The 12,440-nt window shown below is 37.6% G+C and overlaps 1 protein-coding gene across 4 annotated transcripts in view; it reads right to left on the bottom strand.

Annotated features, from left to right (window-relative positions):
- Positions 1 to 12,440, bottom strand: part of LOC113108919 (unconventional myosin-XVI-like) — a 222,370-nt gene that overhangs the window by 101,131 nt on the left and 108,799 nt on the right. For all 4 annotated transcript variants that reach the window (XM_026272343.1, XM_026272342.1, XM_026272344.1 and 1 more), the window contains exons 9-13: positions 10,239 to 10,389; positions 8,593 to 8,743; positions 7,935 to 8,045; positions 3,416 to 3,481; positions 559 to 686 (exon numbers count right to left, since the gene is read on the bottom strand). In XM_026272343.1, coding sequence (XP_026128128.1) covers positions 559 to 686; positions 3,416 to 3,481; positions 7,935 to 8,045; positions 8,593 to 8,743; positions 10,239 to 10,389 — 607 coding nt within the window. The remainder of the gene's footprint in view (positions 1 to 558; positions 687 to 3,415; positions 3,482 to 7,934; positions 8,046 to 8,592; positions 8,744 to 10,238; positions 10,390 to 12,440) is intronic.

Below are 12,440 nucleotides of genomic sequence, written 5' to 3'. Positions count from 1 at the left end.
ACATTTAAAATGCCATAAAATTTTAATAAAATTAAATAAAAGCCTGTTAAACATGTAACCCTTAAAAAAGCCATTTCATTTTTAACACTCTATTAATTTCTTTCTCTAATTAATTTATCTATGCCTAAAATTTTAAAACACCCAGATATTCCCCTGGTGAGTATTTATATCTGATGAAGCTTTTATGAAATTGCCATTTTTTTTCTGTTTTCTCTCCATTTTCAGATGCCCCAAAGTTTAACTCCGTTATTTGAGTTGCTTTGCCCACTCATCCAGGCAGATTCATCAATTGTACAGGATTGGAGATTCCCATTGCTTTTGACTTCCTAACCCAGCTCATCAAGTATCACACAGTGAAGGTCAACACTGTTGTGAACTGGGCCAGAAATGTCAGGCTGCAGCAGTGATGAAGCCACCTAAGTGAATATCATCTATTTTATAGCCACACAACAGTTTAAGGCCAACAGTTTTAGGACAAAAAAAGCTACAGACTGTGCAAATAAAACATGTAAATGTGAAGAATGAAGTGACAGTGTTCTGCATGTCATTGGACGGCACCTGATGATGAAACACTGTGGGCGTCGCTCCTGCAGCATCATGTGATAGGCACGCTCAGCTGAAGAGAAGATATGAGGTGGGAGAGAGGAACACAGACGACCACTGGAGCTCAGATACAATTGACTGACCTGAGAGACAGAAAGAAGACAGACATTACACATTTACATACCACTGCTCATTTCCCATGCCCTGTGCACTTCATTACACTGTTTGTGGTGATATTCTTTGAACGCTCTGGTCAGGATTAGTTCTAAACCCCCATGCATTAAGCTCCTGAAGTTAATTAAGCCTGAAGCAATTAACATGAAGCCTCTTTAAACACTCTTTAGACATTTCAAACTTTATTTTAGACAACTTCAGGTCTTAAATCTTAGCTGTGCTACCTTATGCAAACGTTGAACTCAAGCAATTAAAGAAATGTAATGTTAAAACTAAAAAAATCTGAATGCAATCAACAGCAATGATGCATTTGTGAAATGAGTATCACTGTTTAGTCTTTATTCTTAAATTTATTTGCATGCTGTGATTGTTCTTGTCTCATCCACTTTCTGCAAATAAATTAGATTATTGTCCAGGTGACTGAAAACAACATGCTGAGCAAAGTGGCTTTCATGCAAATTTAATTAAAACAACCACCTGAAAAAAAACAAACACCTGAACTCAACTCAAATGTTGTTCTTTGCTGGCGTGCAGACACGAGTATATTTTGCAGGAAATGCTAATCTAAACACAGACTAGCAAAAATGAAATAAGCTAGAAGGCCAAGCACAGAGTCTTGAGTAATAACAGAGATGCCATATTTAGATCTGAAGACTAAAAGCCCTAAACATAAAATATATCTTCATACAGCAAGAATAAATTCATGCAACACTGCAGATTTAGTATCTGGCTATATTTCTAGGTGTTAGAAACAGAAAGGTTATGTGTGTTAGTATGTGTGTGACATGCAGAGTAAGCTCAATTTTAGCCCAATTTGAGGAGAGAAAAAGCTAATGCTGAGATCTCATTACCCTTTACCAGTGAGACACAGCACACATACTGTACACATAAGCTGTATGACAGCCACAGAGGACAAATGAAGGACAGAGGAAGAATGAGCGAGACAAATGGTGAATGAATCACAAAAATTGCAGCCTTAACAGGCATATTGTATGTGCCATATGTGCCAAAAACATTCAAACCGAACAAGCAAATAAATAAACCAAAATAATAAATAAAAGAAACAAAGAAAACAAAACAACAATACTACAATAAAACCAAAAACTGAACAAATAAAGAGAATTCAAACAAAACACACAACCAAAAAAAAAAACCAACAAACAAAAACAAAACATACTACAAAAAGAAAACCAAAAAATGAATGCCCAAACAAAACACACAACCAAAAAAAAAAAACAAAAAAAAAAAACAACATACAAAGATAAAAAACAAAACAAAAACAGGAAAAATACAAAACTAAAAAAAAAAATAATAATTGTTACACTGTTTATTTAAATGTAAATTATTATGTTTCCTACTATTACTTTGTTATTTTCATTGTTATTATTATATTTCTACACACATACAATATTCCAAGATTTGGCTATATATATATATATATATATATATATATATTTTTTTTTTTTTTTTTTTTTTTTTTTTTACATGCATGCTCATAAAGCAATTTTGAATTTGAAAAACACAAAACCAAACCAAACAAAAAGCTAATCAAGACACACGCACACACACACGTTTGTTTCTGTGAATTGCGTGAATCCTCTAAACTAACCCTAAACCTACCCCTTACAGAAAACCTGTTTGCATTGTTACACTTTCAAATAAACATAATTTACAATTAATAACAATTTAATATTAAAACAAATTCCCGGCCTGCAGTCCCCACAATGTTTTCACAAAATTTCAGGTTTTACTATCCTTGTGGGGACACTTGGTACCCACAATGCAGCATAAACAAGTACACACAAAGAAATGAAATGAAATAAATAAATAAATAAATAAATAAAAAGAACTAAACCAAAAAACTAACAAAACAAATAAAAAACAGAAAAACAATGACTGATGGGAAACCTGAAACTTAGAAGGACAAGATGTTGGTTTTGTACTGAAGGACAGAGAACGATTATACAGTGTGTGATAAAGGGGTTCAGGTGATGTGACTTGAGCATGATGGTGGTCTGAGGCCATCACAGATGATGGTACATATGTCCTTCTTTCTCAGTGCGTCATTCTGACTCTTGAGCCACAGTCTGGGGGACACTAGATAAATCATGCCTGAAATTAGTCTCTGATGCAGGGGGCCAACAGGGGACAGACGTCACGTAAAGTGTGTGTGGTGTGTGTGTTTCATCTACTCCTCTGCTCCCCTTCACGTGCCAGTAAAGCGTTACGGCGGACAGATGGTCAGCTTGTCATCTTTTATTTCTCTTAGCAGCGGGTGGCACACACTGTGTGTCCCTGAAGAGTGTGCTCTCATCAACTCTGCCTTTCTGTGGACTCTATATCAGAGCAGTCGGGGCTGGATGGACGCTAAACTTGAAGACCTCTAACAAGTCGAAGGAAGATACAAATAATAAATAGAGGAAGGAGGAGCGGAGATCTGATGGGGAGATGAAGAGGGCACAGGAAGTGGGAGCTGTATGTTGAGTAGACTATCACTGTCAGGAAGCCTATGAATAATTTATCATGAGATCAAGTCTTGTTTGAACTGAAAGTGCTGCACTGTGCTTAGAGTGTGAACTAGAGAACAGCTTAAAATGACTAGACAGACAGATGAATGCTCTCAACCATGTGGATGAATTAAACATTTATTTAAATGAAACGAAATTAACAAACAAAGAATGTGTGACTCTGTACTTACCAGATTAGAGTATATTGGTAGGTCCTTGTAAGGGTTAATGAGGAGAAGAATGTGCCCAATGTAAGTCTGAAAAGACAGAATAAAAAAAAAAAAAAAAAAGGTTTAACCTCGACATGCCCACAGTCTAATGGCAAGAACAGGCTGAAAGCAACAGTTTCATTCTGATTGGTTTGTGCTACACTAAAATGAGAGAAGACATAATCACAGTTTTTAAAGGGACAGTTCAACCAGAAATGCCAGTTAGGATGTTACAAACCTGAATAAGTGTATTTTTTTTTCTGTTGAACACAAAAATAGAAATTATAACCAAATAGTTGCAAGTAGTCACTGACTTTCCTTAATGTGAAACAAAGTAGGTCAATGGCTACCAGCGACTGTTTGATTACCATTCTTCGCAATTTCTTCTTGTTGTGTTCAATACTCCTTTTAAGAGAGTTTGTAAGATTAATAGCATCTAATCTTAGTTTTGCTTGAGACACGTAGTAGCTAGAAATTTCGATATCCACAAGCAGTGACGTACAGTAGTGCAGAATCATAAAAGTAAGCTAATAACGATAGGCCTAATAAGAAGAAGAATGTAACAGACGTACATTTATTAGAAATGCTAAATCCTCTTAATATTGCAAATACTTGATGCTTTTGACAACATATCTTGCTATAGTTGACACATGATACGATGATAAGTTTTCGCGGGGCAGAACTGTGTATTAGTTTTAAGCTAAACTACCATTCAGAAGTTTGGTGCTGGTAAAATTTCTTAAATGTTAAAACTCTGGTAAATTTGGTAAAAATAAAATAAAAAATAAAAAACGCAAATGGTAATACTGTGAAATATTATTACAAAGTAAAATACCTGTTTGCTATTTTAATATAATTTAAATTACATTTCTTCCTGTGATGGCAAAGCTCTATTTTCAGCATCATTGCTCCAGATTCAGTGTTAGATGATCCTTCAGAGATCAATCTAAAGCCCCTTTCATACTCCACGTTGGTCTTGGAAAATTGCCGGAGTGCCTTCTGTGTGAACGCAAACACATCCTGGGATTGATCCCTGGTTGGGGACCTAGTAATATTTGCCGGGTTCAATCCCAGAACAAGCTCTGTGTGAACAAAAACTAGAACCAATGCCATAAAGTGTGTCGTAGTGATGACGCATGTAATCGTGCAACTCTTTTACTGGGTGTTTTGAAGGCAGATCAATGTTCGCGACAAAAAATTTTTTAAGTGTAAGTTAAAATGCCTAGTGTTTTCGACTCGTACATTACACGTCACATCCTGATGTTTCGTTTCATTACGGGCGCTTTATGGGTTGTGTGTGAATGCACGCACATATTCCGGGAAATCACTGACAGTGTGAATGAACCAAAATCTAACGATCCGGAAACAATAGCCGGGACACATTACCTGTGTATTTTCCAGAATCTCAATGTAAAAGAGGCTTAATTTTCTGATTTGGTGCAAGAAACACTTCATACTATTAATGCTGAAAAAAAGTTGTCTATCTTTTTTATACATTTACAACTTACTAAATTTACTAAATAGTAAATTAATAGAAACACTTACCATATTTTTCGGACTATAAGTCACACCTGAGTATCTAAGTCTGAGTACCTAAGTCGCATCAGTCCAAAAATGTCATGATGAGGAAAAAAACATATACAAGTCGCACTGTACTACAAGTCGCATTTATTTAGAACCAAGCACCAAGAGAAAACATTACCGTCTACATGTTTTCAGTGTAGACTACAGGAGCACTGAGCAGCATAGAGCGCCCTCTCGCGGCTGGAAACGGTAATGTTTTCTCTTGGTTCATTTCTCTAGGTTCATGTCAAATTTAATTTGTTGAATAAGTCACACCTGACTATAAGTCGCAGGACCAGCCAAACTATGAAAAAAAAGTGTGATTTATAGTCCGGAAAATACGGTACTTGAAATACTAAGCAACAGTCTTTTCAACAGTAGTGTATTACTATAAATTCTGAGCTTTTACTTTAGTACAGGAAGACGTTCTGATTACAAAGCCTGTCTCTGCTATTTGTAGCCAAGTTCCTTTTCCATGACAATTATTGTGGCATTGGCTATTTCAGATAAACTCACCCTTAAACACTGCAGCTGCAGTACAATTGCTCTCGTGAGTCCTGAGGGTATCAGTACAGACCAACTGCTAATTTATCTCTCAAGAGGGTCAGCTGCACCAGCCTTAACTCTCGCTCCTGGTTATATTACTCTATTACAAGCCCTGTTATCACGAAGACGACAGCAATGCCTGCTGGGAATAGAGGACTAGGCTGCTGTTGTGCTATACTAGTGTGCTCTCAATAACACCCTGAAGGTCAGTAACCTTTCAGTGTCAGTTTCACAAATCTTTCACAGAACATCTGATGAATACGGACATATGGGCAAACCTGAACCTGTTCTGAGAGATTTGTGCACATGCTTTATCCATCTATCATGACAAGACTTTCAAAAACGGAGATCAGAGAGCATTCTTTAGAGCTACTAGCATTCTTTAGAGCTACTCCCTCATCTGCTGAGGGAAACATGGATCGATTTAAAGTGTGTGTCTGGCATTTCTCACTCTTTCCATCTCTCACTAAACGATCAGTAACCATCATCATCTCGATCCATCATTGCCATAATGACAGACATCATTAGACCCCATTACAGTGTTACACAAAAGACCCCCATTTCTGCTCTCTCCCTCCATATCGGCCTCAGTAGGGAGACTTGATTTTGCCCCATTGTAAAGTGTGGGAATAGCAGCAGCCATTAAGCATAGATTTGGCTCCGGTCATGAACGGGCACAGTGTGTAGTCGACTGCCAGGCATTACTGCCCGCATGCAGACATAGACCGCAGGCCTGCTCAAACGATCCATGTTGAGGAGGGAGATGGATACAGAAGATTTATGGATTTACTCCTTCAATCGTATCCCCATCGATTCACATAAAAAGATAACTCTCCATCAAGATGGAGTAACAGACATGAAGTGAGGGTGTATACATGTAAGAATGGATCCTCTATGGAATTGTCCATGCTGAGGATTGTTCTTCTGACATAAAAGCATTCATATAAATCAATTGGATTATAATTTTACGCAAGGGTGTAGGTTTCTTTTGACATTGGTGGAGACATTATAGCAGAAGGGTTTTCCATAAAAATCACTTAATTTGCTAATTAGGAGTTATAATAAATTAATGTAAATAAATTAGGTACTAATAATATATACTAAATAATATAAATAAATTAGGAGTTTATTATTGCAACGGTCATTGTCAATATATATTGATATAGTCAACTGAAGACTTCTGTGAATGTTTGAATGGTGACATAAAAAAATAGTTGAGAGTCAATAGTCGAGATTTACTTCTAAGGCCATGTCCAACATACACGGTTGTTTTTATAAACTGAGTTTTATCTTCTTCCGTTTAAAAAAAAAAATCTCAGTCCACATGAAAACGCAAACACATGCTACGAAGCACTGTCAAGAGCATGCCAAACCAACAGGTGGCGCTCTAATCTCAAACCGTAAAGCCATGTTGGCCAATCAGAAGCCTGAAAAAGTTTCCAGTAGGCGGAGTTAACAGTGTAGACTCTGAGGTCACAAACCAAAAAACAGTTTCAGTTTTGCTGTCTACACAATAACACTGCAACCAGAGTTTTTGAAAATTTTCACCCTTCACATTATATATAATATATATATATATATTAATAATGAACAAGTCTAGTGCAGTTAGGTCCAAATTACAAACCACATTGAAATCACAGAGCAAAATAGAAAATATTGAAAGTCAGAAAAAGATTTAAAAAAAAAATACTGTCCTATAAAACTAAACTACCAGTCTTTGGAGAAATGGCCCTTTAAATATAAATACGTAGCAGTAATGGCTTTGACAGTATCTGTTTTGGTAGAGATAGAATAAAGAATAACTGAGTTATTGCAGCTGTAGGATTATAGTACCGTTAAGACATATAATAAATGTTTAAAGATTTATAGTAGCAAGAGCTATTGTGGTAACAGTAGCAGTAACGACAGCAGCCATTAACAGAGAGTCAGTGTAAGAATGTCTTTTCATCTCCCCAGGGCTGGCTCGAGTCTTTGGCCTGAATACAGTGAGACCTAGAGGGCTGCAATCCAAACACCAGTCCCTCGGCCACGCTACAAACAGAGGCCTTGGCCACTCTCCAAGACCTCAAGACAAGAGACACAGCAGCAGTTTGTGTGTGTGTGTGTGTGTGTGAGAAAGGCACACTGGACCGGATGGCTTGGTGAAAGACCACATCTATCACAGTGTATGATAGAGGCCCGAAACCGGACGTTGACTCCTTCAGAGTGGGTTAAGACAGAGAATGAAAGGCTGCTTCTGAATGGGCTAACTGAGGGTTGGGTTTCGAACTGTGTATTTATTCGCAATTTGAGGATTTAGGAAGTGACATGGTTAATACACAACTCTGAGTAAAACAACTGCATGCTTCATTATAGCCCCTATGATTGTATGTGTGTTTGAGTATTTACGTACATATATCTGGTCGTTAGCAAAGCGCTTCTGCATCTCGTAGAGCAAGCTGCTGTCTGTGAGTTCACTGAGGGATGCAAGGTCATCATTAGGAGCAGGAGGCATTAGTTTCACCTGAAACACAAAACACATTCTCTATTACGAAATCAGAAATACTCAAATGATTCAAATATTCGGATGTATTTTAAAGGCAATGTAAAATTCTCTTTTGTATTGCACATAAACAAATGAACAGGATTTGTATTTGGACCAACACAAGTAAATATATAATATGTATATTTTATGTTTACTTTAGGGAAACTGTTAAGCCTACTTTAATAAATGTCCGGGTTTCATTGTGTTTGATTTATCAAATGCATTAATCCAAAACCTGTCTTGTACTCTTTAGGAACAAGAAAAAAAAAAAATCACCCTGAATGTGCAAGACCAGTACATAATCCAGTTGCTTTATAGAAGTGAATGTATGGGATCATTTCAGTTTATAGATGCTTGTGCATTAAATGTCGTGCTGTACATATAAGTATATCACTGTGTTTTTGAACAGAGCTAGATGATCTTTAGTGCTTTGTTTCAGAAGAATGACCATAATATGTACTCTAGAAATGTTAAACTGTCTCTGAAGGACAGTTTTCCCCAGAGAAGTTCCCAATTCTCCTCTGACCTGCTCCAGTTTTCCTGCAGCGCTGGGATACGGTCCGTCCAGCCCGCTATCAAGTGAAGGCTGCTGCGTCAGAGCTCCTCCTGAGTCCCTGAACATGGCCTCCTTCTCCAACAAACTGTCCCTCCTAGAGATGGGTAGAGCCATAGTAGCCCTGAAGAAAGAATTTAAAAAAAGAAAGAAATCAGTCAATATCAACGAAACCCATCTTTGCACTGCCATGGTGGCACAAAACCTGCATCTAAAGTAGCATTTAGGTGTACAGTATTTACACACCTAGGGCCCTATCTTGCACCCAGCGCAATTGACTTTGTACACCGACGCATGTGTCATTCCTATTTTGCACCTGCGCAAAGCGCGCTTTTCCCTCCACAGAAGCACGTCGCTAAACTAGTGAATGAACTTGCGCTCCCTGGGCGGTTCAGCGCAAAAAAGGAGGCGTGTTCCAGCGCAAACAATCCCTGGTGCTATTTTGCTGTTCCATTAAACAATTGCGCCACTGACCAGAAAAAACCTAGTCTAAAGTCAGTGGCGCGTTGCGCTTTGTTTCTTATGCTATTTTAAGGGCGCATGCTTGACCAAAATGTATAGCGTGCACAACGCGCATACACTTTGCTCATGTAATCTACACAGATGCAACAGTTATTTTTGCAAATCATAAATTGTTACACTTAAAAAAATATGAACACATGAGATGACGGAAATCATTGTGGTGTGCCACGAAGATGTGAAAAAATAGGCATAAATCTAGCTTACAAATTATTCAGGCTAATTGTAGTAATTAAGGATCAGACCTGTTTGAGGTCATATATGTATATAAGGACATCTGACAAATTGGTTTGTCCGTCAAGAACCAGGAAAAAAAAATCGATGAAACAATTGTGGCTATTTCCTCCCACGCCTGTTTAACCGACGCTATTTTGGGTGGGTTTCTCCCATCCCCATACAACACAACTTCTCTGTCTTTCACTGCTCTTACAAGAACATCAGTCTCCTCGGCTGTGAACCGCTCCTGGCGTGCGCCTGGTAAATACGCCATAATAATAGCAATCCATAATGGAACTTGCGCACCTGCTTTTAAAGGGAATGTTGGATGACGCTCTGATTGGTTTATTTCACGTTACGCCCAAACCACACCTATGAATAATGAAGCTACTTCAGACCAACCCATTTTAGATTTGCACCGGGCGCAAGAGCCATTTATTCCGCCGGGAAAATAGCAACAGCGCCGAGACCCGCCCACAAAGTTACTTGCGCTTTGCGCTTTGACACTTGCGTTTCAGATCGTTAAAATAGGGCCCCTAATCTTTAATGCAGCTCAGAGGTGGCATGAATGCATTTATGCTATAATAACAATGGCCTTAATAATGCTGCAAAAATGCTTAAAAATAAATAAATAATAACAACCCATAATTATAACATGTTATAAATGTGCAGAATCTGTTCTCATACTGGGGCATTATCTTGTCCCCTCATACTGGGGCATTATATTGCATTTTAATGCCCCAGTATGAGAACAGATTCAGTACAGATTTCATTTATAACATGTTATATATATATATTTTTTTTAATCTTTTTTTTACCATCTTTCCTCAAATATCATTTTTTTTTACTGAATCATAAATACATTCTGTAAATACTGCACATACAGTTTCTTCACAGGCAGGCTGCTGTCCTGGTTAGTCTCTGTGTAGTGCTCTTCTGACTGTGGAGGCAGAGCTGAGGGGTCTGTCTGTTTCTGTACCCAGAATTCCTCTGCTCTCATCAGCATCTCTGCAATCTGCTCAGTAGCAGCTATGTCTGTAAAAAAAGAAAGAAAAAAAAGAAGAAGAATGTGGATCAATGTATAAAATCATCTTACTTCAAGTCAGAAGTGATTGTTCAGTTGTAGCAGAAGATTAGAAGAGAATTATACATTTTTAGATGAAGGAAAGAAATATTAGGTTAGAAAGATAACTAAACTTCCATTTTTGTCTAAGCTATTTCTTTTCATAGAGAAGGCAAACAGTTCCATCTCTACAAAGTATGACAATTATTAGAGACTAAACATAGCATTTATTATATCATTTTGGGCCACGATTTCCCTAATTGATTTACTCCCTCATCCCCTCTGTCTCTCACATGGATGTGGCCGTATTGTGATGGGCATTGAGCCCTACTGCAGATTGATCCATCTGTGCTCCGACTGGGGGACGGGGAGGTGGATAATCCGTCCCCCAAAAAAGGAACTGTAAGGGACCAGCCTTTTGTCTTTCCTACCAAGAAAGAGTGACACCCAAGAGAATGGTCCTCCAGTCACACACATTCTCTTCAGATATATACACTGCTCTCTAAAGAGACTTTAAGTGAAAAGAAAGGATTCACTTTTCATCCTCTCTGAGCTCTACGTTTCAACCCAGACATCCTTGAGTTAAGCCAGAGTCTTAGAATGAGCTATTGATTGGAGTCTGAGATGCGGAGCGCTGGGGAAAGGAGAGCGAGTCTGTGGAGTCAGGAGAAAGAACACCTCGCTGGAGATTTAGCATGAGGTCACGAGTGTCTCTGATGCTCCTGCAAGCCATGCAGCACGGGGACAGAATTAAATCTTACATCATTTTCTTAATCAATACTTCTGCTTTCCAGTTTAAAAAATAAAATAAAAGAAAAGAAACATCCTCAAGTCACTAGAAGCAAAATTGCAGATACAAAGACTAAATAAAGAATCTTGATTCATGAATTAAGTTATTTTTTCTTATTCCACTGGCAGTTTTTTTCTTGCAGAATTATTATCATCATTATTATTTTAAGGTTTATGCTAATAACAACAACAAACTATTTGCTGAACAGGTCACTTACGATTGTTAGTTGTAAGTTGTATATATATATGTATACACACCACAGAGTTTCTCAATAACTTCTTTTATTCAGGTAAGTTTCCTAACCATAAGTGAACTGTATGGAAGTTCTGAAATGTTGTCAGACCATATCAAACTTTTTTTCTCTTTTTTTCTTGTTTCTCGTTATATTTCCCTTTAAATCTCTTGGTTTCAGTTAGCTGTGACAGCAGTTGATTCGTTTGCCATCCAGAGCCACAGGAGAGTGGAAGCAGTTTCACAGACATCAGCAGAGAAGCGAAGAGAGAGAAAGACTGAACTGAATGAATCTGCCCAGCTATGAAATATTCACATCCAACAGAAAGCTCTAGAGAGGAAGAACAGTCTGACACTCTCAAACTCAGGGGCACAAGTGTGTAGCACATCCCAGACAACTTTGGTTTCATCTCTTTTCTGTGTGAAAGTCACAGAGATGTACTATATATTCTGTAAAGTTAGCAATGTGAGCAGATTTTGCAGCTGTTTGGTAAATTTAATGTCACATGGGTTGATGTAGCAAAAAATATTAATATTAAAATCTTTTGAGGATACTTGATACACATCTCACCATTCATATACACTTTTGGTCTGAAATTATGAATACTAATATATACCGTATTTTTCGGACTATAAGTCGCACCTGAGTATAAGTCGCATCAGTCCAAAAATATGTTATGATGAGGAAAAAAACATATATAAGTCGCACTGGACTATAAGTCGCATTTATTTAGAACCAAGAACCAAGAGAAATGGTTCTATTGGTTCATTTTTCTTAGTTAATTTCTCTTGGTTCATGTCAAATTAATTTTGATAAATAAGTCGCACCTGACTATAAGTCGCAGGACCAGCCAAACTATGAAAAAAAGTGCGACTTATATAGTCCGGAAAATACGGTACTAATGATAGTAATGCCACATAAACAAAAAGTAGACCTTTTACAGTGAAGTATTATTAATAGGACAACAAATAAGTGTTTTCTAAGTTGATTCGCTGAAATGT

Source organism: Carassius auratus, chromosome 9 (assembly GCF_003368295.1).
Source record: "Carassius auratus strain Wakin chromosome 9, ASM336829v1, whole genome shotgun sequence".
NCBI classification, from domain to species: Eukaryota; Metazoa; Chordata; class Actinopteri; order Cypriniformes; family Cyprinidae; genus Carassius; species Carassius auratus.
Note: the sequence above shows the minus strand (reverse complement) of the source record. Positions and strands in the feature narration are given on the sequence as shown.